The 26,206-nt window shown below is 48.9% G+C and overlaps 2 protein-coding genes and 1 pseudogene across 5 annotated transcripts in view; 2 read left to right on the plus strand and 1 right to left on the minus strand.

The window, feature by feature from the left end:
* Positions 1-26,206, minus strand: part of LOC100343357 (butyrophilin-like protein 1) — a 363,518-nt gene that overhangs the window by 73,608 nt on the left and 263,704 nt on the right. The gene's annotated exons all lie outside the window — the stretch shown is intronic.
* On the plus strand, positions 10,326-24,701 carry LOC127485469 (butyrophilin-like protein 1). 2 transcript variants are annotated; one of them, XM_089333277.1, is made up of 8 exons: positions 10,327-10,663; positions 12,013-12,294; positions 12,405-12,605; positions 12,861-12,881; positions 12,974-13,000; positions 14,395-14,421; positions 22,168-22,194; positions 22,545-24,701. In XM_089333277.1, exons 1-8 carry the CDS (start codon positions 10,498-10,500, stop codon positions 22,577-22,579), a joined length of 786 nt encoding a protein of 261 aa, XP_089189403.1. In that variant the 5' UTR covers positions 10,327-10,497; the 3' UTR covers positions 22,580-24,701. The 2 variants fall into 2 exon arrangements, with proteins under 2 accessions (XP_089189402.1, XP_089189403.1); XM_089333276.1 differs by lacking the exons at positions 22,168-22,194; positions 22,545-24,701 and adding an exon at positions 15,213-15,340 and having other exon boundaries at positions 10,326-10,663.
* On the plus strand, positions 15,930-18,404 carry LOC100344411 (uncharacterized; annotated as a pseudogene).

Here is a 26,206-nt window from a genome sequence, read left to right on the forward strand (position 1 = left end):
GTTCTGAATAGTTTGAGAAGAATTGGAGTTAGTTCTTCTTTAAATGTCTGGTAGAATTCAGCAGTGAATCCATCTGGTCCTGGGCTTTTCTTTGTTGGGATGGCCTTTATTACTGTTTCAATTTCTGTTTCAGTTATGGGTCTATTTAGGTTTTCTATGTCTTCATGGTTCAATTTTGGTAGATTGCATGTGTCCAGGAATCTATCCATTTCTGATAAGCTTTCCTGTTTGCTGGCATACAGGTCCTTGTAGTAATTTCTGATGATTCTTTTTATTTCTGTGGTGTCTGTTGTTACGTTTCCTGTTTCATCTCTGATTTTATTGATTTGGGTCTTTTCTCTTCTTTTTTTAGTTAGTTGGGCCAATGGGGTGTCAATTTTGTTTATTTTTTCAAAAAACCAGCTTCTCGTTTGGCTGATTTTTTGTAATGTTTTTTTGGATTCAATCCTGTTAATTTCTTCTCTGGTTTTAATTATTTCTCTTCTCCTACTAGATTTGGGTTTGGTTTGCTGCAGTTTTTCTAGGTCCTTGAGGTGCGCTGAAAGCTCATTTATTTGGTACCTTTCCAATTTCTTGGTATAGGCACCTATTGCTATAAATTTGCCTCTCAATACTGCTTTTGCTGTATCCCATAAGTTTTGATATGTTGTGTTGTTGTCTTCATTTACTTCCAGAAAGTTTTTGATTTCTCTTTTGATTTCTTGAATGACCCAGTGTTCATTCAGGAGCATGTTGTTCAGTCTCCATGTGTTTGCATACTTTCTGGGGTTTCCTGAGTTGCTAATTTCCAGCTTCATTCCGCTGTGGTCTGAGAAGCTGCATGGTATGGTTCTAATTCTTTTAAATTTGCTGAGACTTGCTTTATGGCCTAGTATGTGATCAATCCTAGAGAAGGTTCCATGCACTGCTGAGAAGAATGTGAAGTCTGTAGATGTAGGGTTGAAAGTTCTGTAGATATCTGTTAGATCCATCTGGGCAATAGTGTCAATTAAATCTGCTGTTTCCTTGTTGATCTTCTGTCCGGATGATCTATCTATTTCTGAGAGTGGAGTATTGAAGTCCCCCAGTACTATTGTATTGGAATCTAAATCTCCCTTTAAGTCCCTTAACATATCTTTTAAATAGACTGGTGCCCTGTAATTAGGTCCATATACATTTATAATAGTTACATCTTCCTGTTGAATTGAACCCTTAATCATTATATAGTGTCCCTCTTTGTCTCTCTTAACAGTTTTTGTATTAAAGTTTATTTTGTCTGATATTAATATGGCTACACCTGCTTTTTTTGGTTTCTGTTGGCATGGAATATCTTTTTCCAACCTTTCACTTTCAGTCTGCATGCCTCTTTGTTAGAGAGATGTGTTTCTTGTAGGCAACAAATAGTTGGGTTGTGTTCTGTGAGCCAGTCAGCCAAACGGTGTCTTTTAACTGAAGAATTCAGACCATTAGTGTTCAATGTGACTATTGATACGTAGTGACTTTGCCCTGCCATTTTCCCGGAAATATTTTCTGGTATATGCTTTGAGCTTCCCATGCTCTTTTACTGGTAGGTGTTCTTCCTTTCCCTTCTTTCATATTGATGGCCGTGTTTCTGTGTTTCTGAGTGTAGCACATCTTTAAGTATCTTTTGCAGGGCCGGATGAGTGGCCACAAAGTCTTTCAATTTCTGTTTGCTATGAAAGGTCTTTATTTCACCTTCATTCACAAATGAGAGCTTGGCAGGATATAATATTCTGGGCTGGCAATTTTTCTCTCTTAGCACCTGTGCTATGTCTCGCCATTCCCTCCTAGCCTGTAGTGTTTCTGATGAGAAGTCTGCTGTGAGTCTGATTGGAGATCCTCTGAGAGTAATCTGACGTTTCTCTCTTGCACATTTTAGGATCTTTTCTTTATGTTTCACTGTGGTAAGTTTAATTACCATGTGTCGTGGTGAGGATCTCTTTTGGTCATGTTTATTGGGGGTTCTATGAGCTTCCTGTACTAGGATATCTCTGTCCTTCTCCAAACCTGGAAAGTTCTCTGCTAGTATCTCACTAAAAATGCCTTCCAATCCTTTCTCTTTCTCCATGCCTTCAGGAACTCCTAGAACTCGAATGTTGGTTTTTTTAATAGTATCCTGTAGGTTCCCAACAATATTTTTTAGATTTCTAATTTGCTCTTCTTTTCTTTGGTTTGACTGTATGTTTTCCTGTGCTCTATCTTCTAAGTCCGATATTCTCTCTTCTGCTTCACCCATTCTGTTTTTAAGGCTTTCTAATGTGTTTGTCATTTGATCTATTGAGCTCTTCATTTCATTTTGATTTCTCTTCACTATAACACTTTCCTGTTCTACTAGTTTCTGAGTTTCATTTTGACTCTTCCTTAAAATTTCATTTTCACGAAAGAGATTTTCAATCTTGTCCATTAAGGATTTCTGTAGTTCAAGGATTTGCTTTTGAAAACTTCTAAATGTTCTTATCATAAATTTTTTGAAATCCGTATCTTGCATTTCTTCTATCTCATCATCTTCATAATCTTGGCTTTGGGTGTTTTGTTTATTTGGAGGCATCATAGTGTCATCGTTGATCTTGCTCCCTCTATTTCTGTGTTTGTTACTCGGCATAGTTAATTCTTCTTGCGTCGCTGTGCGTTTTTTTTTTTTTTTTATACTGTGTCCGTGTTAAGTGGACTGCCTGCTGTTGGAGGAGCCTTGGAGGCTTGAGATGGGTGCGGCCTGAGAGCTCTGCCTGGTTCTTCCTGGTTAAGGGTGTGCAAAGGTGACACCCTCAGGTTATGCGTGGTAAATCTCTCTCTTTTTATTTATTTATGTATTTTATTTATTCAGGGGGTAAGTAACACCACATTGCATGGCTGTGCAGAATTGATGGTATTTTGCTTCCAGTCTTTGGCTCCTCTGGACTCCCACTGGGTTGCCTAGGCTACTGAATTGTAGTGACTCAGTTCCTTAGCTCTCCCCCATTGATATGTAAATCCAGAGAGGAGGCCTGCTCTTTGTCTCTTGGGAATTCTTCAAGCCTTGCAGCCTTGTAACCTTTGCAAGGTTAGGGGGAAGAGAAACCCTGAAGCTTTTTTTTTCCTTCTTTCCGGTAGTGAGTTTGCTGCACTTTCTGGCCCCCCTCTAGATTCTGACCCCCGTTTCCCCACCAATGTCTCGGGTTATTGAGCTCACCTCCCCTTCCAGCGCCGATGTGTGGACTCGGTGCCCTGAGCGTCCCAAGTCTCCCTGCTGTTGTCTGTGTGGCATGCACTCCCCTTCGAGCACTGGCGCGCAGACCCTGGGGCTTCCGCGGCTCGGTCACGCGACTTGGCTTCCGCGCGGCGTGGTGGGTGACCTTGTTCTCCCAGTAGGTCCGCCAATTCATCCAGAAGGGTTTCCCCTGCAATATTTTCCTGGTTCTTTTTTCTGCAGCTACTGTAATTCCCCTTTTATTAAACTAAATTTTCCCGGACTATCGGTGCGCGCCCTCACTATTCCGCCATCTTGGCTCCGCCCCTCTCCCTTGTGATTTCAAGAGCCCAAGCTCTCAGACCATCTTCTGCTGCTTTCCCAGGTGCATGAGCAGGGAGCTGGATCAGAAGGGGATCCAGCAGACATCTGTGGCACAGCAGAAGATGAACTATTTTACACTTGTGAGCGTGTGGCTGGTCTCAAGGAGACAGTGACAAGGGGAAGGCAGGGGGCTCACTGTGGTTGCACTGGTTCTCGCCCTGTCCCCATGTGTCTGTCTTATCAGCCAATGAGACTGTGAGTCTCCTCTGGACAAAAGGCTTTTCTGTGTCTGGATGCCCGCAGAAGCCTTGATAAATGCTCACTGAAGAGCTCCTTGTGAGGCTGAGTCCTAGGACTGCTCAGTGGGGCACAGTGGCAGCGAGAGGGGAGGGAGTGGGAGAATAGAAAACTTTTGATTGGGGGAGGGGTTGGGGGAGCCCAGGTGTGGCCAAGGATGCAGTCAGGGTGTGTTGAGGGGGGTCCAAGAAGAGGGAGACCCTGGCCCTCTCTGTTCTCAGGGGAGCAGTGTGGGCAGGCTCACCTGGGAGCCCTGGTGTAGGCACAGGTGCTGCTATTCCGGCTGTAGGGAGGTGGGTTTGCTGTGAAATAAAGAGAGGAGCCAACACTACAGCCCGAGAGTGGTTTCGTGGATCATGTGACATAATGTGCCCCAGGGCAGCTCTGTGTGCAGAAGCCAGAGTACCACAGGTGGGGACAGAGGCCCAGAGCAGGAGGCAGAGATCCTGGCCCCAGGATGCCCGCGGGAGAAGCAGGAGTGAGACCTGATCATACCTACTGTGGTCTGTGCTCTGCCCGTGGTGGCCTTGGCTTCCAGCCACATCAGCCACCGACTTTGAACCCAATCTACAGCACAGCGTGAAGCGCGCTGCTCTCTCTGAAACCACCACATTTTGCACAGGCGACCTGTGTGACCATCCGGGATCAAGGCTGAGTGCTCCTGGCCCCCAGGACAATCCCGCCTTGTCCTTCCCGACCTCACCTCCTCCTCAGCCTGCCAGGGGACCAGCTCTTCGTGACACTTCTCTCACTGCAGCTCCTCCTGCTGCTCTTTCACTGCATGCATTTGCAGTCCTGCACCTTGTGGCCTTTCCTGTCTGGGCTCTGGGAATCCTGTCCTCATTTCTTAGGTTTCTGGACTGCATTGTCAGCCTTCCTGCTGGGAAGCGCTGCTGTCTGCCAGTGCTGGCCACAAGGGGGCAGCAGAGGGCTGGGAAACCCGGTGCCGCTGGCGCTGCCTCTGGGTTGGCCCTGCTTCCTCTGGGGCCTGCTGCTGTGCAGAGTTCTGGAGCAGGGGTTTGGAGCCAGGATCTCCGCACTGTTGGGAACACGCACTCCTTTAAATAATGAGAAAGTAGAATGAAAAGGGAAGCTTATTTTGGTAGAAAGCATTGTGATGTCCGTGAGCAGCTTTTACCTAAACGCATTTCCAGGGACTTCTGGAAGAGCCCCCCCAGGTCCTTGGCCTCCCCTCTGCCCCCAGATCCCTGGACACCGCTAGGGCTGCTGCCCCCCACGTGGTGGCCCCACTGGGAGCAGGCGGAGCTCTGGGGGGAGCTGGCGCCGGCAGGGCTGACCCTGGTGGGTTCCTCACCTCGGGAGCCCCGGGTCTCAGCTGCGACAGGAGGACAGCAGAGGCCTCACAGTAACGCAGGAGGACGGGCACGGAGACTCCGTGTGTGCTGCTCAGAGGAAAACGGGGCAGAGTGAGCGGGGCCGAGTGTGTGGTGGGGGCCGTGGGACAGCAGAGGGCAGGCGTCCATCCCTATAATGTCAGATTTGCCTCTCAGGGCTGGACGGCGCCTCTGCAGCCTCTGCCACCCCAGGCGTCTCCTGTGTTCTTTTGGGGACAAAACCGGGGTCTTTCCCATCACCACTTGCTCCAGTCCCTCCACCAGGATTTGCCTGCTGCACCCTTGCCCAGGCAGGGCCTGATCCACATGGAACTGGAGGTGAAGGGTCAGAGAATTCCTCCAGGTCGCTGACGCCCTCATCTGGGCAGCACTGGCGCTGGCGCTCGGGGCCCAGCCACTGCGGAGCCCGGGAAAGCGCTGAGGCCCTCTGGGCGGATGCATCCTCTTGGCCCTGCCCCGGATACACCTGGGCTTTTTTCTTCATAACCCTGCCTGCCTTCCTCTCTGCCTCCTTCCTTTTCCTTTCTTTTTTTTTTTTATTTTTATTTTTTATTTTTATTTTCTTTGTTAGAGTTATAAACGGGGGAGGAGGAGGAAGGCAGAGAGAAAAGTCTTTCATCTGCTAGTGTACTCCCCAAATTGCCAGAATGGGCAAAGCTGAGCCAATTTGGAGCCAGGAGCCAGGAGCTTCCTCCGGGTCTCCCGTGTGGGTGCAGGGACCCAAGCAATTGGGCCATCTTCCACTGCTTTCCCAGGCCATAGCAGAGAGCTGGATCAGAAGTGGAGCAGCCGGGAATCGAACCAGCGCCCCTTTGGGATGCCGGTGCTACTGCCTCCTTCCTTTATGCTCTTTTTTTGCCTGTGCAATCATCTTTCCACTTTGTTTCACATTTTTATTTATTTTTTGCTTATTTATTAGCCTGATAAATTTATTAAATTCTCTGTAAGAACACCCTTTTCCATTTGAGCTCTTTATAAACAATCTTTATACAGGAAGACTGCAAAAACTTGGAAAGTGCATATTGTGAAGCCAGATGGGACCAGTGCTGTGGCATAAGGGTTAACCTTTAGTTGTAGCCCTGGCCTCCCATGTGTGCACCATTGTCCTGGCTTCTCCACTTCTATCAAGCCCCTGCTGGTACACATAGGAAAGCAGTAGAAGGTGAACAACTTGGCTGTTGCAGCCATCTGGGGAGTGAACCAGCAGATGGAAGACTGCTCTCTGTGCCTCTCCTTCTCTCTGTCTGTAACTCTGCCTCTCAAATAAATAAGTAAATGTTATAAAAGAAATTAGATTATAAAACTTTTGCACCAAAGTAAACTGATCTTTTGATTCTGTTTCCATGAACGTTTTGAGGCCACTTGTGCATCTCAGTGGTTGCAGGGAAGGGAGACCTCCTCACCTGCCCTGGACCCTCAGGTGTGGACGTGGATGCCCATTCTGAGCCAGGGTGGGCAGGGGTCCCAGACCAGGAGGGCTCTGCTGCTGACCTCTGGGTGGGGCTGGGCAGACCCTGGTCCTTTGTTGGGCTGAGAGCATCCGGATGTTCCTGAGCCACATCAGTTGTGGTGCTGACAGCCTGGACTGGGGGTGGGGCCGCAGACTCCTCCCCCCTGAGGGGCAGATGGCAGCCAGAGGGAGGAGTGTCCACCAGAACTCTGCTCAGCAGGTTGCCAGGTCACAGCTCAGCCCACCAGCCAGGTTCCTGCTGGTTACAGATGGCAAGGAAAAATTATGAAGTTGAAACAAAAAATGTACCCCATATGTACGTGTGTGTATGTGTGCACACATGTATATATGTGTCTTCTCAATTTTTCATTTATTTTTCATAAAGGGAGAAACTAGAAAACAATTCTTAACACTGTTTCCTGGAGAAGATAACCCAGAGAAGATAATCTCTTTATCCTAACACTCAATGTCAATGAATTTTTTTTTAACAGACTCTACTTCTAAGAAAAGGGATGGGTAGGACTAGCATTTGGGAGGCAGTTAAGACCCAGGCTGAGACACCTGCGTCCACAGAATGCTGGCTGGCTACTTGGTTGCAGCTCCTGATTCCCGTTTCTTCCTAACTCTGACCCTAGAGGCAGTGGTCATGGCTCACGTATGGGGTTTCAGCCACCCCCATATACTTTGTGTTAACTGCTGTTTTATGGCTTAGATATTTATGGAAAACTAGTTTGAAAGCACTAGAAATAACTAAGAGGTATGATCTGTCTGTTAACAGGAAGAAAAATATTAACTCAATTAACTCAACAGCTTAGGATAATTTTTACTTTAAGCAAGAACCCCTTGGTGCTTCCTGAACAGGAGCTATTTTAAAGCTGATGGGCCATGGTCCTTATATCTGGGAGGGGAGGAGTTACTGTTTGCTGCCCTCCTGCTGGAGCTCATTGCATCCTGGATGTGTTTCTTACAGAAAATTTGATCTGCCCTGGGGCACTCCTCCTCCTCCTGCCCCTCCCCCTCCCCCTCCACTCCTCCTTCTCCTCCTCCTCCCTCCCCCTCCCCCTCCCTGATAAGCAGGGCAAGGGCTGGGCTGCAGGCTGAGATCAGGGTCCAGGTGGTGTCATCGTGGGGGCAGCTTAGAGTCCAAGGCCCTTGGCAGCTCTTTCTCACTCTGAGTTGTCTGCAGCTGGGGCTGGGGTGAGGGCTGGGGGAATGGGAGGGAGAGTTTGCAGCTCCAGGCCTTCCCCTATGAAGTTCCTGGGTGTCAGGAGGTGCAGGGCTCCTGTCCTACTGCATCTGCTCCCAGCAGTGACAGGAGCTGCAGGAATCTCTTGTGTGTAGCTCAGACCCTGACACTAAATAGTCATGGACTGAAATTCAGTTGCTTCTGAGATTTCCTAAAAGTTCCCTAGGGTCTCTCAGCCTGGGGAAGTCTTGGTGCTGGGCAGGGACAGGTGGTGGCTGAGGGGGAGGGGCTGAGGTACTGTGAGCTCTAAGCAGGTTGTGCTGCAGCCACTCCCAGGGCAGCTGTGGTGCTGTCTCCTGGCTGTGCTCATGCTGACAACAGGGAGCGAGGTCCACAGGGCAAGGCACTCCCTGCCCAGGCTGCTTCTGCAAGCTTTCACTGTAGATGGTGGAGGGAGACAGAGGGGCTGGCTCTTCTGGCTGGGAGGGCCTGGTGGGCCCCAGGGCCAGGGCCTCTGCAGAGGCTGCTGCACTGTGCCAGCTCTGCTGCTCCTCTGGTCTCCTGGGAGCCCACTGCCTCCTTTGGATGAGGATTCCTGGGCCCTCAGCATGGACCCTGAAGCAGGGGTTGTGGCTTTGAGGGCAGCTCACGACAGGTGCAAACCTGAGAAGGGGATTTTCCAATTGCTGGGGTCTATGTGACTCTGAAGTCTCTGGAGCTGCTGAATTTAGAGACGTTGGAGGAAGTCACAGCCGGAAGCACAGGGGAGCAGGTGAGCTGGCTGTGAAACACCTGTGAGTGAGGAAGAGGGAAGCAGGGAGCAGGGAGGAGGGAGGAGCTGAGAGTGTGGTGGGCTCAGGGCAGTGGGAGGGGGGCGGCTGGAGAAGTCTCACTGCAGGAAGAACCAGGACGAGGTTAGTGAGCACTGAGCCTGTGTTCATTTCTTTGATTTCCACTTCTCAAATGTGCACTAGGCCAGGCCCTGCTCTGACTGCATTAGTGTCTGTACTGACACAGAGTCAGGGACTTCTCGCTGCAATCTTTGGGGAAAGACGCTGTTACTCACATTTGCAGATGAGGGAACTGAGGCCCAGAAACTCCAGGGCTCTGCCTTCAGCTGTGACCCAGAGTGGCTGAGCCTGCAGGGAGCACCCCGGGGGGGGGGGGCTGAGCCTGTTCTTCCCAGGAGGAATGGCTGCCTCTTCTTCCTGCCCACAACCAGTGGGTGGTGTGGGGGTCATTTCCTCTGATCAGGGACCATTTTCTCTGTGGTGCTGCCTCTCACCAGGGCCCTTAACTGTTAGTGCAGAAATCACTGAATGTGGAGAGAGCGAGGATTCACCTGTCAGCAGGAACTGCCCCGGGCACCTGCTGAACGCAGGGCCAGGACCTGGGCCCTGGAGTAAGAGGCTGGGGTGGGGGGTCAAATTTTGGTGAATTCCACAGCCACAGATGCCACAGGTCTGGGTCCCTGGGACGGGCAGCACAGTCTCATCAGGATGGGTCTGTCTCTGACGTTTCTCAGGACTCACCCAGGTCACAGCCAGGAGCTACAGAGAAGCAGGAAAGCAGCAGGCGGTGAGCTCATCCTTCATGGTGAGCAGCCTGTCTGGGCCTCTGTCCTGGTGGGGGTGGGGTGGGGATCCCAGGTGCTGTGTGAAGAGTGGAGAGATGCAGGCGTGGTTTCCTCCATGGGCTCCTGGGGCTGAGAAAGGAAAGGCTTGGGTTCTAGGCAGAGGGGCCTCAACTGTGGTGGGAATAGAAGTCATTGTTTCTCCCCAGCTATCTTAAGAGTTCCCAGGCTCCAGAGTCTTCCCAGAAAGGCTGGGTGCAGCTAACCCCACGTTTGTTGCTGTCAGGATCCTGTGGCCCCCACTACTGGCTTGGTGATTCCTTAGATCTGACAGGGCAGGCTGGGCCTTCTGCTCCCACCTAGGAGCTGGCACTCTGGGCTGGACCCACCTCCAGTCTACTGGCCCAGACCTCCTCTTTCCCTACCTCTCTCCCCAGCTCTGAGGACATGGAGCACGGCTGCCGCCCCTCTCTGCTCTGCAGTCTCCCCTCCCTGCTTCTCCTCACCCCGCTGCCCACATGGGGCTCTGCAGGTGAGTCTGTCCCTGACTCGTCCTGGGTCTTCTTCTGGGGTGGGAGGAGCCCCCAGCCGTCTCGATCAGGACAGGATTAGGTTGCCCAAGACCAAGGCTCTAGAAAGGTGGTAGTGCTGCCCCAACCACTGGTTGTCATTAAGAAGTTAGGATGAGTCACTCAGCCATCAGTGGGTGTTAGAGACTTGACTGTTGTTTAAGGATTTGGGGCCTGCTTTAATGTCAAGTGTCAGTAATCTGAAAATACCTCTCCCCTCACTTTTGGCTCCCCTCTTTTTTGGTGTTCTGCGCATTCATTTGTTCATTTAGTTCCTCCCCAAGTATTAACAGAATGTCGACTGTGCATTAGGAGCTGTTCCATGACCACAACAGATGTGTCTCTGCCCCCTGCCTGAGTCTCTCCAGTGTTCTCAGTTTATTCTGTGTCCACAGACGAGTTCCAGGTGATCGGCCCCTCAGATCCCATTGTGGCAGAGTTGGGTGGTGACGCCATTCTACCCTGCTCCCTGGTCCCAGCCATGAACACGGAGGACATGGAGCTGCGGTGGTTCTGTACCAAGTTCTCAGAGGTGGTGTTCGTCTATCGGAACAGCCGGGTGTAGCACGAGGAACAAATGCCCCAGTACGCAGGGTGGACCTCACTGGTGAGGGATTTCTTAACCCACAGGAAGGCTGCTGTGCACATCCAGAAAGTCTGGGCTTCAGACAATGGGAGCTGCACCTGCTTCTTCCAGAAGGGAGGCCACTATGCAGAAGCCATTCTAGAACTGCAGGAAGCAGGTTGGTGGCTTGATCTGTATTCTACATCTATACCTTGGGAGTATTGGAAACTCACGTAATTAAACAGCTCATTTTATATGTGAGGGAAAGATGGCTCACTCACTCATTCTTTTTTTCAAAATAAATCTTTTTTTTTAAAGATTTATTTGTTGGGGCTGGCGCTGTGGTACTGTAGGTTAATTCTCTGCTTGCAGCACTTGGGCCATGCTCCTCTTCTTTCTCAGGCACATTAGCAGGGAGCTAGATTGGAAGTGGAACAGCCGGGACTCGAACTGGTGCCCTTATGGGATGCTAGCAATGCAGGCAGCAGTTTACCTGCTAGACCACAGTGTGGCCCCTCATTATAAATCTTGTTTATGGAGCCCCTTCTGTGTCAATTGGATTTACTCAGACATCTTTGGTGTGGTTGTGAAATAAAATCAATGCCAAAGTCTTCTCCCAGAAATCCTGTTTGCAAATATAGTAGGGAAACACAGCTGTTCCATTGCTGAGTGAGCACTATCCCAGGACGTGGTGCACACACAGGACATCCACTTAGGGACTGCAAAGACAGATGACGTCTCATCTCCTTTTTGTTTTTTAGGCAATCAGACGTAACATGTGTAACATTTTTAAAAAGTTTTATTTATTCATTTTTACTTAATGAAAGGCAGTACATCAGAGAGATATAGAGACAGAGATCTTACATCTGCTGGTTCACCCCTCCAAACGCCCACAGAGCACATGTGCTTTCCAAGCCTCTGCTTCAGTCACACTGCCCAAATTGGGTCACATGACCAACTTCAAAGTACAAATGTGAGAGAACCTCAGACTGTGTGGTAGAGGGCTAGATCTATACAAAAGTAGGCAAAGTAAAGGGGGCATTTTAGTAATCAGTTTATCACATACGGCTCAACGTTGTGTACTAAGTTCTGTAATTTTGAGTTTCAGTGTCTGTAAGTAAACCTGGCAGAGATAACTCAGGGTGTGGCTATGAGGGAAGGAGTGGGGACAGGGTTGTTGACTGGTGTAGTATTGGAAGGGATTTACAGAGAGAGGCAGTGGGAATCATAGCAGGTGCCCCAGGAGTGAGTAAGGTGAGGAGATTAGAGGTTCAGGATGGAGTCCTGGGGTCAAGTTCCTGCTCCTGGTTTCTCTGGCCTCAGTCTTCCCATTTGCACAGTTGAGGAGAAAGCCCCCTACTCTGTGCCCCCATGGGTCCAGGGCTCTTTCCCCTCCTTCAGGCCACGCCCTCCCATGGAATCTCCAGAATGGAACACAGTGACTCCCCTGTAGCTGTGCCACACCCAGACCCTGCTGAGGCCCTGGGCCAAGTGGTCCCCAAGGTCTCCACAGCTCCCCTCTTGCAGGCCTGGGCTCTGCCCCTCAAGTGCACATTGAAGGGCTGGAGCAGGACGGGGTCCGCGTGGTGTGCAAGGCCTTGGGCTGGTTCCCGAAGCCCCAGGTGCAGTGGACAGACCTCAGCGGGAAGAAGTTCCTGGAGTTCTCTGAGGCCCATGCCCAGGACGCAGCAGGGCTGTTCAGCGTGGAGGCGGCTCTGGTGGTGAGAGACAGCTCTGCAGGGAGTGTGAGCTGCTCTGTCCTCAATCCCATCCTGGGCCAGGAGAAAGTGATGGCCGTGTCCATCCCAGGTCGGTGCTGCTTCTCATTCCTGGCAGGGCTTAGGAGGTGGTGCCGGCATCCCTGAGTGTGCGGGGTGTGCCTGGGTGCTCCCCTGACTGGGTCTCTGCCTGGACCCCAGAGCCCTTCTTCCCACAGGCCTCTCCCTGGAAGGCAGCTTTTATTGGGAGCCTGACGGTGCTGGGGCTCCTGCTCTTTGGGGCTGGCTGCTTCACCAGGAGAGAGCACTCTGCAAAGGTCCAGGAGAGGCAGAAAGAGCAGAAGCTGTGCCGGGCTAAGGAGGAGGACCAGTGGGCAGAGGAGGAGGCACTGAAGGCCAGAGGTAGGAGGCCAGGGGCCAGGCAGGGGGGTCAGCTGGTGCTGAGAGGAAGGATGCTGGGAGATGAGTCTGTGGGTTCTGCTCTCCAGAGCAGGTGGCTGTGGAGACCCAGACAGGACAGCTGGAGGCTGGAGCTGTGGGTGGGTCTGGAGTAAGAACTTCTCTAGGATACAGATGAGGTCTTTCCTGTGGGTTCTCCAGGCACACGGTCTCTCCTTTTGTTGGGATGGAAGTTCATGATGCTTCAGTCTCTTTCAGATGAGCTCCAGGCAGATCTAGGTAAGCTCTGCTCCCCTCCTGAACTCTTCCTGTCCCTTTGTGGGGGAAGCTCTGGGTCTCAGCTCACCTGTTCCCTGTGTGCTGCTTTTCAGGTTGGAGGAAGGCAGCTTACCTGGCTGGTGAGTGACTCTCCAGATGTCCCCTGGTCTCCTGTCCCACCTGTGCCCAGCTGTCCTGTCTCCTTTTTTCTGTCCTGGCACAGACATTCCCTGAGGCAGCATTGGCAGTTGGTGGGTGGCGGAGGCCTTCTTTCTTGCTCTCTCCCATCTGGGTGCTGTTCCCTGTTCATGCTCTAAGACCTGTGTGCAGTGATGGCCATGGAGTCTGCCCTGCATCCTGGGTCTTTTTCTACCCTGGGCTGTCCCCATATGAGTACTGCTAGTGTGTCGGCCTCCAGTGCTCTAGCTCTTGGTCTGCACCAGGAAACCAGAGATGAGTAAATGGGGTCACTGAGCATGGGGTGCCATCTCTGTCCCCTTTCTACCAAAACACCATCCAGTGGGAGCTGCTGCTCACCTGTTCCTCCAAGGTTCCGGGGAAAAGTGATAGGGAGAGGACTGCACTGCTGACCAGGTGTGGTGGTTGATGGGATGAGCTGAACGATTCTCAGCACAGTTGCGCTTCTCTAGCAGTATTTTACAGAGAATATTTGGTCCCTTTGACCCTGAAAGGGGTCTCATATCCATGTTGTTTCCTCTTTTCCTGTAATTTTTCCAATATACCAAACCAAGAATTATTACACAATAATTGTTATATATTATATTATACAATATTATTATATATATTATATATTATATTTATTAATCATTATATATTGTATTATATAATACAAATATTATACAATAATTGTTGATTTAGAGTATTTTGTGGTTTTTAAAAAGTGTTCATTTTATTTTTTGAAACGGAGACAGCGAGAGAGAGAGATCTTCTATTCACTGGTTCACTCCCCAAATGGCCACAATGGCCAGTGCTGGGCCAGTCTGAAGCCAGAAGCCAGGAGTTTCTCCAGGTCTCCCACGTGGGTGCAGGGGCCCAAGCACTTGAACCGTCTTCTACTGCTTTCCAGGATCATAAGCAGGAAGCTGGATAAGAAGAGGTGCAGTTGAGACTTGAACTTGGCCTGATACTGATGCCAAATTGCAGGCAGAAGTTTTACATGCTACGCCATAATGCTGGCTCCATTTTTTCACTAAATATCTTCACATGGTATATTTTTATCCTGACAGCACTGAAGAGCCAGTGACACAGGAGTCTTTGTGGGTTTTGAGGCACAGGGCAGAGAGCTGACAGCCAAAGTCACCCAGCACTGGGGCAGGGGTGCAACTCAGCTGTCCTGCAGGCTTCCTGATCTGTGGTCAGGGAGTTTCCCACAATCCTCTGCTGTCTGCACCTGCAGGAGGCCCCTTCTGTGCAGCCTCTCTCCTCCTGCAGAGTCTGACCTTCAGCACAGAGGGCAGGTAAGGGCTGGGCAGGTGGTGTGGCTGTGGTCTCACCAGGGTGTGTTTCCTTTCAGCCTGGAGGAAGGCGCAGCTGTTTTCTGGTAAGTGACCTGATGGTTCCTCTGCCTCCCTGCCCCTGCCCTGCCCCTTCTCACCTGTGGACTCAACTCCAGATGGGCTGGGCTTCCTGCTCTCCTTGTCACCATTGTGGCCTGCAAAGGAAGAGAGTAGGGACTCCTCCATGGGACCACAACTCTGCTTCCATTCTGGGCCCTTTGTCAACTGCAGGTCATGATTAAGGTTAGCAACATCTTTTTTTTTTTTTTAATAAGAGAGGGAGGAACTTTATAGTTCTACATATATTCTTTTTTATATAAGATTTATTTAATTACTTGAAAGTCAGAGTTACACAGAGGTAGGAGAGGCAGAGAGAGAGAGGTCTTCCATCTTATGGTTCACTCCCAATTGGCCGGAGATGCGCTGATCTGAAGGCAGGATCTTCTTCCGGGGCTTCTAGGCAGGTACAGGGGCCTAAACTTGGTCCACCTTCTACTGCTTTCCTAGGCCACAGCAGAGAGCTGGATCAGAAGCGGGGTAGCCAGGACTAGAACTGGTACCCATATGGATGCTAGCGCTTCAGGCCAGGGCAGTAACCCACTGTGCCACAATGCTGGCCGCAGAAACTCCTTCTTAAAACCCCTTGTTCAACTGATCCTTCTCATTACGGTGAGCCAGGTGTGAGGAGAGCCTGGAGCCAGGGAAAGACTGTGTAGATCAGGAAGCGCCGGTCTCCAGATGACCCTGGGGACCACGTTTCACTGCTCAGGACTCAGATTATATTAAGAGGGACATGGGATCTATGTTCTTCTTACCCCCAAATCCTCCCTTTAAGGCCCACTTTGGTCTTCCTGGCCCTGGAATGTGGTCTTCTCTGCTTCTTCGTGCTCTGACCGCTGTCCAGCCTCGGTTTCTTCCTGTAAGTATCAGTGGTTGCTGAGGAGTTAGTTATTCTGAGTTAATGTTCTAAATTTGGGAACAGAGGCTCTGGGATGTTTGTGGATGGATTTGTGGGTTGAGGTCTCTGACATACCTGAAATTGTATGCAACATTTTGGTACTCTGAGATCAGAAAAGCTTAAAATGTATTTGACATGCAGAGTGAGAGCAACAGCAAGAATGACAGATATCCCATCTCCTAGTTCACTCCCTAACTGCTAGCAACAGCCATGGCCACGTCAAGGCCAAGATCTAGACCTCAGCCTAGATCTCCCACATGCATGTCAGAAACACACCCCCTCAGTGCTGCCTCTCAGGGTCTCCATTGGCAAGAAGCTGGAGTCTGAGGCTTGTACATGCCTACCCCTCTTTTTAAAATGTATGTTAATTTGAATAGGAAGAAGTGTGGGATGAATGGATAGAAGGATGAAGGGAGGGAGGGAGAGAGGGAGGGAGGGAGGGAGGGAGAGAGGGAGAGAGAGAGAGAGAGAGAGAGAGAGAGGAACACTCCCATTGGCTGTTCTATTCCCAAATATCTGCAATGGCCAGGATTCTTTTTAAGTGAGCTGGAGCCAAATCCAGGAGGAGCTGGGAATCCAATCTAGATCCCCTACATGGTTGGTAGGGACCCAACTAGATGCATTATTTACTGTTTCCAAGGTGTGCCTTGGCCAGAGCTGGAATTAGGAGCTGGGGCTGGGAATCAAATCCAGGCCTCTGACATCAAATTCAGACATCTTAACCCGTGTCTTCGCTGGAAGGTCAAATTCCTGCCCCTAAATAGTTTTTTTTTTTCCTACAAGAGCAATAAATATGTGATGGTCTACTACCATTTTTTTAACATTTTAGGAGAATTCTGTATTCATTAACAGCTCAAGGCCCTTGTTTGCTTTTTGGGGCAATCCATCAAGACTGAAAAAATATAAACTTAGAAAAGCAGAAATTGTTACCTAGAGAAAGGATGGCAAGCAAATTGTGGGAGAAAAGAACATGTGGGGAAGAGAGGGGAGGTGAGGGAGAGAGTGAGTGCTGTGCAGGTGGCTCAGAGTGGCTGAAAGCCCAGCCCTGGTGTTGGAATGTAGAAAGTGTGCTGAGGGTTCACAGGGTTTGGGTATGTGAAATAGAATTGATTCTTGTACACTTTGTATATAAATTTCAGGAAAAATCTAAATTAAAACATATTAAAATTTGAGAGAGAGAGAGTGAGCAAGTGTGCTCATCCCTGGTTCATTCCTTGAATCCTTCAACCATCGCTGCTGCATCCTCAGTCTACAATGGGAGGAAGTTAGAGTACCCCGGCCCATGGGGTAATTAACTAGGACACGAGGAGGGCAGGCCTGAATGGAGAGACAAACCAGACATGAGAAGGGAGACCAAGACAGTATTCTGATCAAGGTCCCACTTTATTGGAGAAGGAGGCAGCTTATATAGTACAAGGCAACGATTGTAGCAGTCGAGGGCAAGCAGGGATCATTTTACAACATAGTTTGTAGGAATGGTTTTACAGGAGTTTTAGATCAACATCAGTTTGACAAGGTGAGTTACCGTGGGGTTTTACAGCCACCAAATATGCTTATCAAGATACAAGAGGTTGTGAGGTCAGAGGGCACTGAAGCCAGACGGCCAAGCGCCAACCATATCAGTGGTCTGTACAAACGGAGCTTTCTAGTGATTTGTGGTTGAAGGTTAATCTAAATAGAGGCCTATACAGGGAAACCAGAACAGTGGCTCCCAACATTAGAGTCCAGAGCTGGAGCTAACTCTGACGTGGAGCTGATATCACACAAGGAACAATAAGAGGTTGGACGGCAGCCCATATAGCTACAGCCAGAGTTCAGGAGGCTTGTATGTAGGCTCTTTTTTTTTCAAAATATTTATTTATTTATTTGAAAGGCAGAGGTACAGAGAGGCAGAGGCAGAGGGAACCTTCCTTCTGCTGGTTCACTCCCCAGATGGCCACCAGGGCTAGAGCTGCGCTGATCCAAAGCCAGGAGCCAAGAGCTTCTTCCTGGTCTCCTGCGTGACTGCAGGGGCCCAACGACTTGGGCCATCTTTTAGTGCTTTCCCAGGCCTTAGCAGAGAGCTGGATCTGAAGTGGAGCAGCCAGGATTCGAACTGGTGCTCGTATGGGATGCCAGTACTGCAGGCAGCGGCTTTACCCACTATGCCACAGTGCCAGCCCCAGTATGTAGGCTCTTCTAATCAAAGCCTCAAACTCAGCAGCTCAAGATGTAGTGGATGCACTCCTTCACATCTCACTGCAACTCATGAGCATTCTTTCACTTTACAAATAATGCTCCAAAGTGGAGTGGTGAGGGACTCCTGTTCATTAGTGCTAACACATACTCTTATAGATGGGATAGAATTTGGTAGGCTGGCTATCTCTTCCCAACATTTAAAATCTCTATATGACTGGGACAGTAAGTTAGCTGTTGGGTTCTTTGTGTCAGTTCAGATTTTGGGAAGGTTCTCAAGCTCCTAGGCAAAGGTGACCAGGATCCCGGGGTGACTGAGGAGAGAACAGAGACCTGTACATGAGGCCACTTTTCATGGGGGACTTGGCTGCTTGCAGCTTCTTGTTAAGTGGGGATGTAGCATAGACTCTGGGGGCCACAATGGAAACCTTCCAGTTCATTAGCAGCCCTGGAAGGCCACCTTCACTGTCTCAAATTCCTACTCAGTAGAACGAGCAGAGGAGCACAAGCTTTAAAAGTCTTCAGTGATAAAGGAGAAAATGTAGCAGAGCTGGCACAGAGGTTCTTTAAGCAGAACATCTACAGTTTATCCAGGGGACTGAGTATGAAGGAAATGATGTGGAAGGTCAGGAAACCTTAGCATTTCCAGGTCCTGTGGCTGCCCTTAAGGGTGATGTGGAAATGCTGAGAAATCTGCAGAGGTTGGAGTAATCCATGTGAGTGAGTGTGATGATGGTGGATCAACTGCTGAGCTTAAAGCTGCTGCACAAGGTCACACAGAGTCTGCAGTGGTTCATTACAGAGGAGCAGACAGTGACATCACCACAAAGCAGGGGACCCAGTGATGTGGCCATGAGGTTTTTACAGAAGACACGACGTTTAGGGAAGCACTGATGCCAAGCATGGTTCATGTCTCAGGGAGCTGTATAAAACAGATGCCAGGATGAGAGCTTATTAAAATCCTGTAGAATTGTGACACCTTCTGGAAATTGCTGTGAGCAACTACAAATGTAGGAGGGAAAACAGAAGAAAGTTAAAGCAGAAGCCAGTACATCTCAAGTCTGAAAAGGCCATCTCAGCTGCGGGGCCAGCTCAGGTGTGAATGACTGTGTAGAGAATAATTAGAGTCTCAGCTGGTGAATATGGAGCAGAGGTGAATAAACCAGGGGAAAGGCTGGAATGTGTTCAGGTCTCCAATGTGGGAGCTTTGAGGATGACTCCTGTGAGCCGAGCAAAGGGAAGAGGCAAGTGAGAACAAAGGTGTCTTCTAGGGCAGCGATGTGAGAAGGCGCTGAGCAGTGAAATCACTTAAATAAACTTGCTTCATTTTTTTCTCTTTCATTAAAAAAACAAACAAAAAAATAAAAAGACCTGGACCAGAGATTGAATCCAGGCACTCTGATGTGGGACACGGGTGTCTCAGCTGTCAGGCTCAACACAAGCTCCCCAAACTTGTATTTTTTAAAAGCCATTTTGAAGCTGGAGCTATCACGTTGTGTGTTAAGCCACTGCCTACAGTGCCCTCATCCCTTGTGGGTGCTTGTTTGCATCTCAGATGTTCCACTTCCACTCACTTCCTTGCTAATGCACCTGGGAAAGCAGTGGAGGATGGCCAAGATGCTTCAGGCCCCACACCCCATGGGAGGCTCAGAGGAAACTCCTAGACCTGGCTTTGGCCTGGGCCAGCTCTGGCTGTTTTGGACAGTTGGGGAGTGAGCCAGATGAAAGATCTCTGTCCCCACAACCCGGACCCCAAAGTGAGTCAGATTAAAATAAAATAAATCTTAATAATGTCATTTTGAAATAAGCAACTAGTGAAGCTGCCTCTGTTAAGGAGAACATTTCAATCTTCCAGCAGCAGCGAGGGAAAGCACACGGTAAGGGAGACACTAGGGCAGTGGGGGGGGGGGGCAGTCACTGTGGTGATGGGAGGAGCTGTGCTCTCTGGCCCTGTGTAATGTGCCCCCACTCCAGTCTGGATGCTTCTGCTCATGGTCAGGGATGTGGACTGTGAGCAGGTGCACAGGGAGCCACCTTATAGAATCTGCATCTCCAGGAGACTTCTGTATAAAAAATGAGATCGTATGGTCTTCTCTTAGCATAACCCTTTCGCTGCTGAGTTTATATCTTATATTTTAATATGATTACTGGAGTCTTGTCCTCATTTGATTTTTTTAAAGATTTATTTATTAATTTGAAAGTCAGAGTTACAGAGAAATAGAGAGTGAGAAAGAGAGGTAGGCAAAGGGACAGATAGAGAGATCTTCCATTCACTGGTTCACTCCCCAAACAGCCACAATGGCTGGAGCTGGGGCAGGCCAAAACCAGGAACCAAGAGCTTCCTCCAGGGCTCACATGTGGGTGCAGGGGCCCGAGGACCCAGGCCATTTTCTGCTGCTTTCTCAGGTGCATTAGCAAGAAGCTGCGTGGGAAGGGGAGCAGCCAGGACACAAGCCAGTGCTCAGGTGGGATGCTGGTACCCCAGGCTGGGGTGTTACCTGCTATGCCACAGTGCCATAACCACCTATTTGTTTTGTAAGAACAAACAGCATCTTTACTATAAATCATGTTTTTCACATGGCAAGTTCACAACTGTACAAATGTCTGATCTCTAGTTATGAATACAAAACAATGCCTAAAAACTTACAATTTCTTATGAAAATTAAGTGAATTTTATGTTGGTATTTATTAAACAGTACTTTCTGTGCTATTTTCTCAAAAGTGAATCCTGGATCTGTTTTCTCCTCCTTTTCCTTCCCTTCCCTTTTTTCTCCTCCTCCTCTTCCGTTGTGGTACAGAACTTTACAGTTTCTTTGACAACTAATGTCTTGGTGAAAAACAAGTAAATTAAACATTCACTGTTCTTCCAGAGGTTACATCAAGCAGCCACATCATTTGATGTGATTTTATTTCCTATCCAGCAAATCAATCAAGTTAGTATCTAGCTTTCTCCTCCCCAGGGATGAGCATGGAGGTGGGAGGGATGCAGTAGCCTTGGGCAAATCCAGGAGAGACTTCCTGTGCCCCCCCCAGGTGCTCATGCTGGGCAGGCGGGGCTTAGCTGGTCCTGAAGCCCCTGTGTTGTCAGCTGAGGAAGGACAGGGCAGGTCCTGTCTGATCACTTGGGGGCGCTGTTGATGACCATGTTCCATGAGAGTGGAGTTTGTGGTCTGGGAGACTTGGCTTTGAATGGGAAATTGATGCACTGTGTCCCTGTTTCCTCCATCCCAGACCTTCCCTTGCCCATTGGCTCTCTGGGCCCCTCTGAGTCCCTGCATCTCAGACCACACCATGTGGGAGTTTCTGGGTCATGCCTTCCCCATGTTCAGGTTCCAAGAGTCCTCTTTCTCTCTCCAGATGCCTTCTCCTGCCAGTTCTGCTCCATGCTGGGTATTGCTCCCAAGCACATGTGATTGTAGGAGGTTTCTATTTGCTGCCAGAAAAATGACCTGAGCCTTGCTGTCTCCACCACACACATTGACTGTCCTACAGCTCTGTAGGTCAGAAGTCTGAGACAGGTCTCACTGGGCTAAAACACCTGCAAGTCTGCATTCCTTCTGTCAGCTCCTGGATTTCCCAGCATCTGAACTCACTTGCACACCTAAGTTCATGGCCGCATTCCTCTGTCTTCAAAGACAGCAAGGTACACATCTTTCAACTCTGGTTCCCTCACTCTATTACTTTCTCTGGCCACACACACCTTGGCAGGCTGCGTGCTTTCAATGTTCACATGATTGGATTGGGCTCACCTGCATCATCCAGTGAACTACCTTAACTTCAAGGTCCTAACCTTTATCCCATCTGCAAAGCTCCCTTTCCCTGTAGGTGACAGAGCCACAGGTGTAGGGATTAGGACAGGGACATCTGAGAATCATCCTCCAGGTTCACATCATCCAGTTGTAGCCTTCTCTCTCCACCTGTGGGTACAGGCAGCCTGCAAGTTCAGCTCAGTCAGTGCTTCTGATGTAAATGGAAGCGCTGGAAATTTTTATCTCTCCAATTTATTTATTTTTATTTTTTATTTTTAAATATTTATTATTCAAAGTCAGAGTTACACAGAGAGAGGAGAGGCAGAGAGAAAGAGAGAGGTCTTCCACCTGATGGTTCACTCCCCAATTGGCTGCAATGGCTTGAGCTGCACCGATCAGAAGCCAGGAGCCAGGAGATTTGTCTGGCTCTCCCATGTGGGTGCAGGGGCCTAAGGACCTGGACCATCTTCCACTGCTTTCCCAGGCCATAGTATAGAGCAGGATTTGAAGTGGAGCAACCAAGTCTTAAACCGGCGCCCATATGGGATGCCGTTGCTTTATGCCAGGGTGTTAACCCGCTCAGCCACAGAGCCGGCCCCTATCTCTCCAATTTATGCTTAAGAAAACCTGGCTCCATGATGATTTGTGTCTAGGAATGTGAGAAGCATAATTGGAGAGTGAAATCTGGGAAATGCCTTTTCTGTTTGGTCAGTGGCCAGCCTCTAAGTCTCTGGTGTTAAGCTTTATGGCTTGGGGAAAGACCTTCGTGTGTGTGTGTGTGTAAGACACAGTCCATCAGCTGAATGTCTCCCACACATTTCCCACACCGCTGTTTCAGAAGAGCAGGTGCTGGGCAGACCTGTGCAGTCTGTGAAGACCCCTGATACATAATGTGTGTTCTCTTGTAGACTGGCGGAAGGAACGGTTCCAGGCCTGTGAGTGACTTCGTGTTCTTTCTGGGTGCTCCTCCCTGTGGCCCCCATGGCTCTGGCCTCTCCTTCAGTTCTCTGTGCTGGTACAGATGCTGGCACCATCAGTGGTGGTGAGGCCGGGGCTAAAGTGACAGGAACAAAGCCAACCTGGTCATCAAGGTCTGTGACAGGCCTGACCCTCAGAGAGGTCTCCTGGTTCCTCCTCCTGCTTGGAGGCCACAGGCTTGCCTCCCAGAGCCCTTACCTCTAGGGCCTTGCCCCTCCCCCATGCAGCTAGGTGGGTCTGGGGGTGGTTGTGCATCCTTACTGTGGGGCAGGAAGGGAACTTGCATGATTGAAAACTCTCTCTGCAGGGTCTGTCACTCTGGATACAGGCTCTGCCCATTAGAGTCTTGAAGTCTCTCCTGAAAGGAAGAGAGTGACCTGCAAGACCACCCCTGTGGTCTCTGAGGACATCTACAGTGTGTTGGGCCTTGAAGGCATCACGTCAGGAAGATGTTACTGGGAGGTGAAGATCAGTAAAGGAAAGTCCGGCAACTGGGCTCTGGGGCTCTTTAGGGAGTACATGACAAGGAAAGGCAGGTATACAAAGTCCCCAGATAAGGGGTTCTGGGTTATGGAGTGCTATTGTGGTAGCTACCTTGCCTGGACTAAGTCTCTGCATGCTCTATCCCTTAGGCAGTATCGCCGCAGGGTGGGGATTTTCCTGGACTACAGTGAGGGGGACGTCTCCTTCTACAACCTGGCTGACGGCTCCCACATTTTCTCCTTCCCTCCAGCTTCTTTCTCTGGAACCCTCTTTCCATACTTCATGCTTGGAGGAGACATGACCCTGAGCATCTGCTCTACAGAGGCGGGGGGTCTGAGGGGCTCCCTGTGCCCCTTAGCAAGTCTCCTTCTTTGGAGGAGGCTGTGAGGCCCCCAGGGGAGGGGCTCAGCTCAGGCTCTGGAGTTGATGGAGCTCCCCCAGGGGCTGAGTCTCCATTGCTGCCCTGAGCCCCATAGGGGCCCTCACTGCCCCTGAGTCCTCAGTGAGACTCTTGCTGGGGCTGTAGGATCCTGGAACAGGCCTCCAGGGCAAGTCCTGGCCAGTCCAAGAGCTTTCTCATCTCATGGTTATGAGAGCTGCTGGTTCATGCCTGTGTTCAAACAGCAGAAGATACAAGTTCTCAGCTGTTTGAACTGGTTTAGGATAGGATAATTTTACTATGGAATTTGGTTTTATATTTTTTGTCTTGAAATATTTTTATTGATTTTTTTAATTATCATTGGACACGAATTTGACTAAAGTCTGGATTACTGTGCCCAAGAAAGCAGAGTTTAATTATCCAACTTGACTGTGAGCAGAGGGCCTAGAAGTTGAGGGGGTGCCCAGCTCTGTTCTGGGAGGGTTTGTTCTATTTGACTACAGAAGTTGGCCATTTGAACAGTTCCTTGCAAATGAGTGACTGATGGATTTTTAGGGGAAAGGTATTTAATGGTCTACTTTGTTTACTTCCATACTGGGATGGAGGAAACACACATGATTTTCCACACTGCAGTAAATTTCTGTTCCCGGTGAACAAACTGCTGTGTTAATTCAGGGAATCTAAGGGGAGGGCTTGGATTCCCTTCTGTGTCAACACTGCAGCTGTGGGAAGAAGAGAGCTGCTAGCAGGGTAGCAGTGGATCCTGAGTAAGATGAAGACGAAGATGAGAATTTCCTGATGCACGTTCAACTGCAGACAGCTCTGACCATGAGCATGGTTCTAGTTACTCAATGCATTGCCTCTTTATGATGCAAGTCCAGTTGTCACAGTGATTAGAAAACCACAGCAAACAAGGTGAAGCAGGACTGTGAGGACTCAGATTCTCCTACAAGGAGACGTCCATTCTTACTGATAAAATACTTTGTCGAGGAAGGTGCTCATGGAGCAGGGGTCCTGATGCTGCTTGAGACCCCCACGTCCCATCTTGGATGCCTGGCTGGGTTCCTGTCCTGGTTCTACCTCTGATTCTCACTTCCTGCCAATGCACACTCTGGGAGGAAGCAGTGATGACTGAAATAGTTGGATTCCTGCCACCCATGTGGGAACCTGGATTGAGTTCCTGTTTCTGTCTACAGCCTTGTCCAGCAACTGTTGTTTGCATTTGGAGAGGGAATCAGTGTCTGGAAGATCTCTGTCTTCATTTCAAATAAAATGAAAATAAAAAACAAAACTATCTGATTGGCTATCAATTCTGACTGAGGGTGACAGACATGAAATGGGAAGTGGAAGAAGGAAGTGGTGGATAGCACCTCTGGCCTTGTAACCAGTTATACCAATATGGAAGACAGCAGCTGCTATGGTTTCAGTATTTGTGTTGCCAAGCTCAGTTGGGACTGCAGAGTTATAAGCTGTATATTAATAGTAGTGAGGGGGTGGAAACTTAATCAAATTACTGTGTTCAGAGTTGAGGATTTGGGAAGTGATTGGAATGGAGCAGGTTGTTAGGGCAGAGCCCCTGTGATTGAATCTTGGTGGATTTATGGGGGTGGTACAGGAACCTCACTGACACAGAGAGAAGTGGGGGATGCTGACATATTGTGCTTTTCCAAGGTGGCCCCTGTGAAAGTCTGCATTGTGCTCTTGAGACTTTGGCTCCCCAGAGCTTTGAGCCAAAATAAACCTCTTCTCTTTGTAAAATTACTCTGCCTCAGGAATTTCATTATTGCAACAGAAAGCTGACTAGTTTTTGTCTTTGCTTGTCTGTGTATGTCTTTGTAGATAGTAATCATTTTCTTCTTCTCTCCTTACACTTATGATGTTATATGTAAATTGTTTAAGAATGGGTTTATATTATAATCTTATATAATGCATGTTTTTATTTATTCTCATTTTTATCTAAAAGAGAGAGAGAGAGAGAGAGAGAGAGAGAGAGAGAAGGGATCTTTTGTCCACTTGTTCATCCCCAAATGACTGCAGCATTTGAGGCTAGGACAGGCTGCAGCTAGGAGTCAGTGGCTCCATCTTGGCCTCCCCTGAAGAGCCTGCATGTGTTACCTTCCTAGTTGTGTTGTCATGATTCTGGGTCAGAGGCAGAGTAGCCGGGACTTGAACCAGGCACTGTGCTGGGGGATTCTGTTGTCCTAAGGTTGGCTGCACCACAATGCCACCCTTTTGTTTTCTTAGAGCTTTCTTTTCCTCTTTATAGTGAACCATATTTCTCTAGTTAATAGTTTTTAATTTAGATTTTCCTTGCTCAGGTAACTGATGTAGTTTCCATCTCATGAGTGGACTCTGCCTGATGTAATCCTCTAAGCCACAGTGCAGCCTGAGGAGGGGCCTGAGCTGCTCACACCATGTGGGAAAGGGGATCTGAGATGCTCACACATTTATCAACATGCTTCACCCCAAGCATAAGACCATACACACGTACACTCCATGGTCCTGGCTTGTATTTTATTTTATTTTTTAACTTTTATTTAATGAATATATATTTCCAAAGTACGACTTACGGATTACGATGGCTTCCCCCCCATACCGTCCCTCCCACCCACAACCCTCCCCTTTCCCACTCCCTCTCCCCTTCCATTCACATCAAGATTCATTTTCGATTATCTTAATATACAGAAGATCAGCTTAGTATACATTAAATAAGGATTTCAACAGTTTGCTCCCACACAGAAACATAAAGTGAAAAATAATAGATGATTTTTTTTAAATGATGATGAAATCAGATCAGACCTATTGTCATGTTTAATCCCAGTGAGAGTCAAGTTGGGAATTGATAATTTCTTCTTTTTTTTTTTTACAGAAGATCAGTTTAGTATGCATTAAGTAAAGATTTCAACAGTTTGCACCCCCATAGAAACACAAAGTGAAATACACTGTTTGAGTACTCGTTATAGCATTAAATCTCAATGCACAGCACATTAAGGACAGAGATCCTACATGAGGAGTAAGTGCACAGTGACTCCTGTTGTTGACTTTACCAATTGACACTCCTGTCTATGGCATCAGTAATCTCCCTATGCTCCAGTCATGAGTTTCCA

Source organism: Oryctolagus cuniculus, chromosome 5 (assembly GCF_051225735.1).
Source record: "Oryctolagus cuniculus isolate XC-2025 breed Fujian yellow rabbit chromosome 5, ASM5122573v1, whole genome shotgun sequence".
NCBI lineage: Eukaryota > Metazoa > Chordata > Mammalia > Lagomorpha > Leporidae > Oryctolagus > Oryctolagus cuniculus.

Bases quoted from the DNA above. Each gene is read 5' to 3' on its own strand.
- LOC127485469 (XM_089333276.1), top strand. From the start codon at position 10,498: ATGCCCCAGTACGCAGGGTGGACCTCACTGGTGAGGGATTTCTTAACC. The intron at 12,295-12,404 runs GTCGGTGCTGCT...CCTGGACCCCAG, and splicing joins GATGGCCGTGTCCATCCCAG to AGCCCTTCTTCCCACAGGCC. The intron at 12,882-12,973 runs GTAAGCTCTGCT...GCTGCTTTTCAG, and splicing joins TGAGCTCCAGGCAGATCTAG to GTTGGAGGAAGGCAGCTTAC.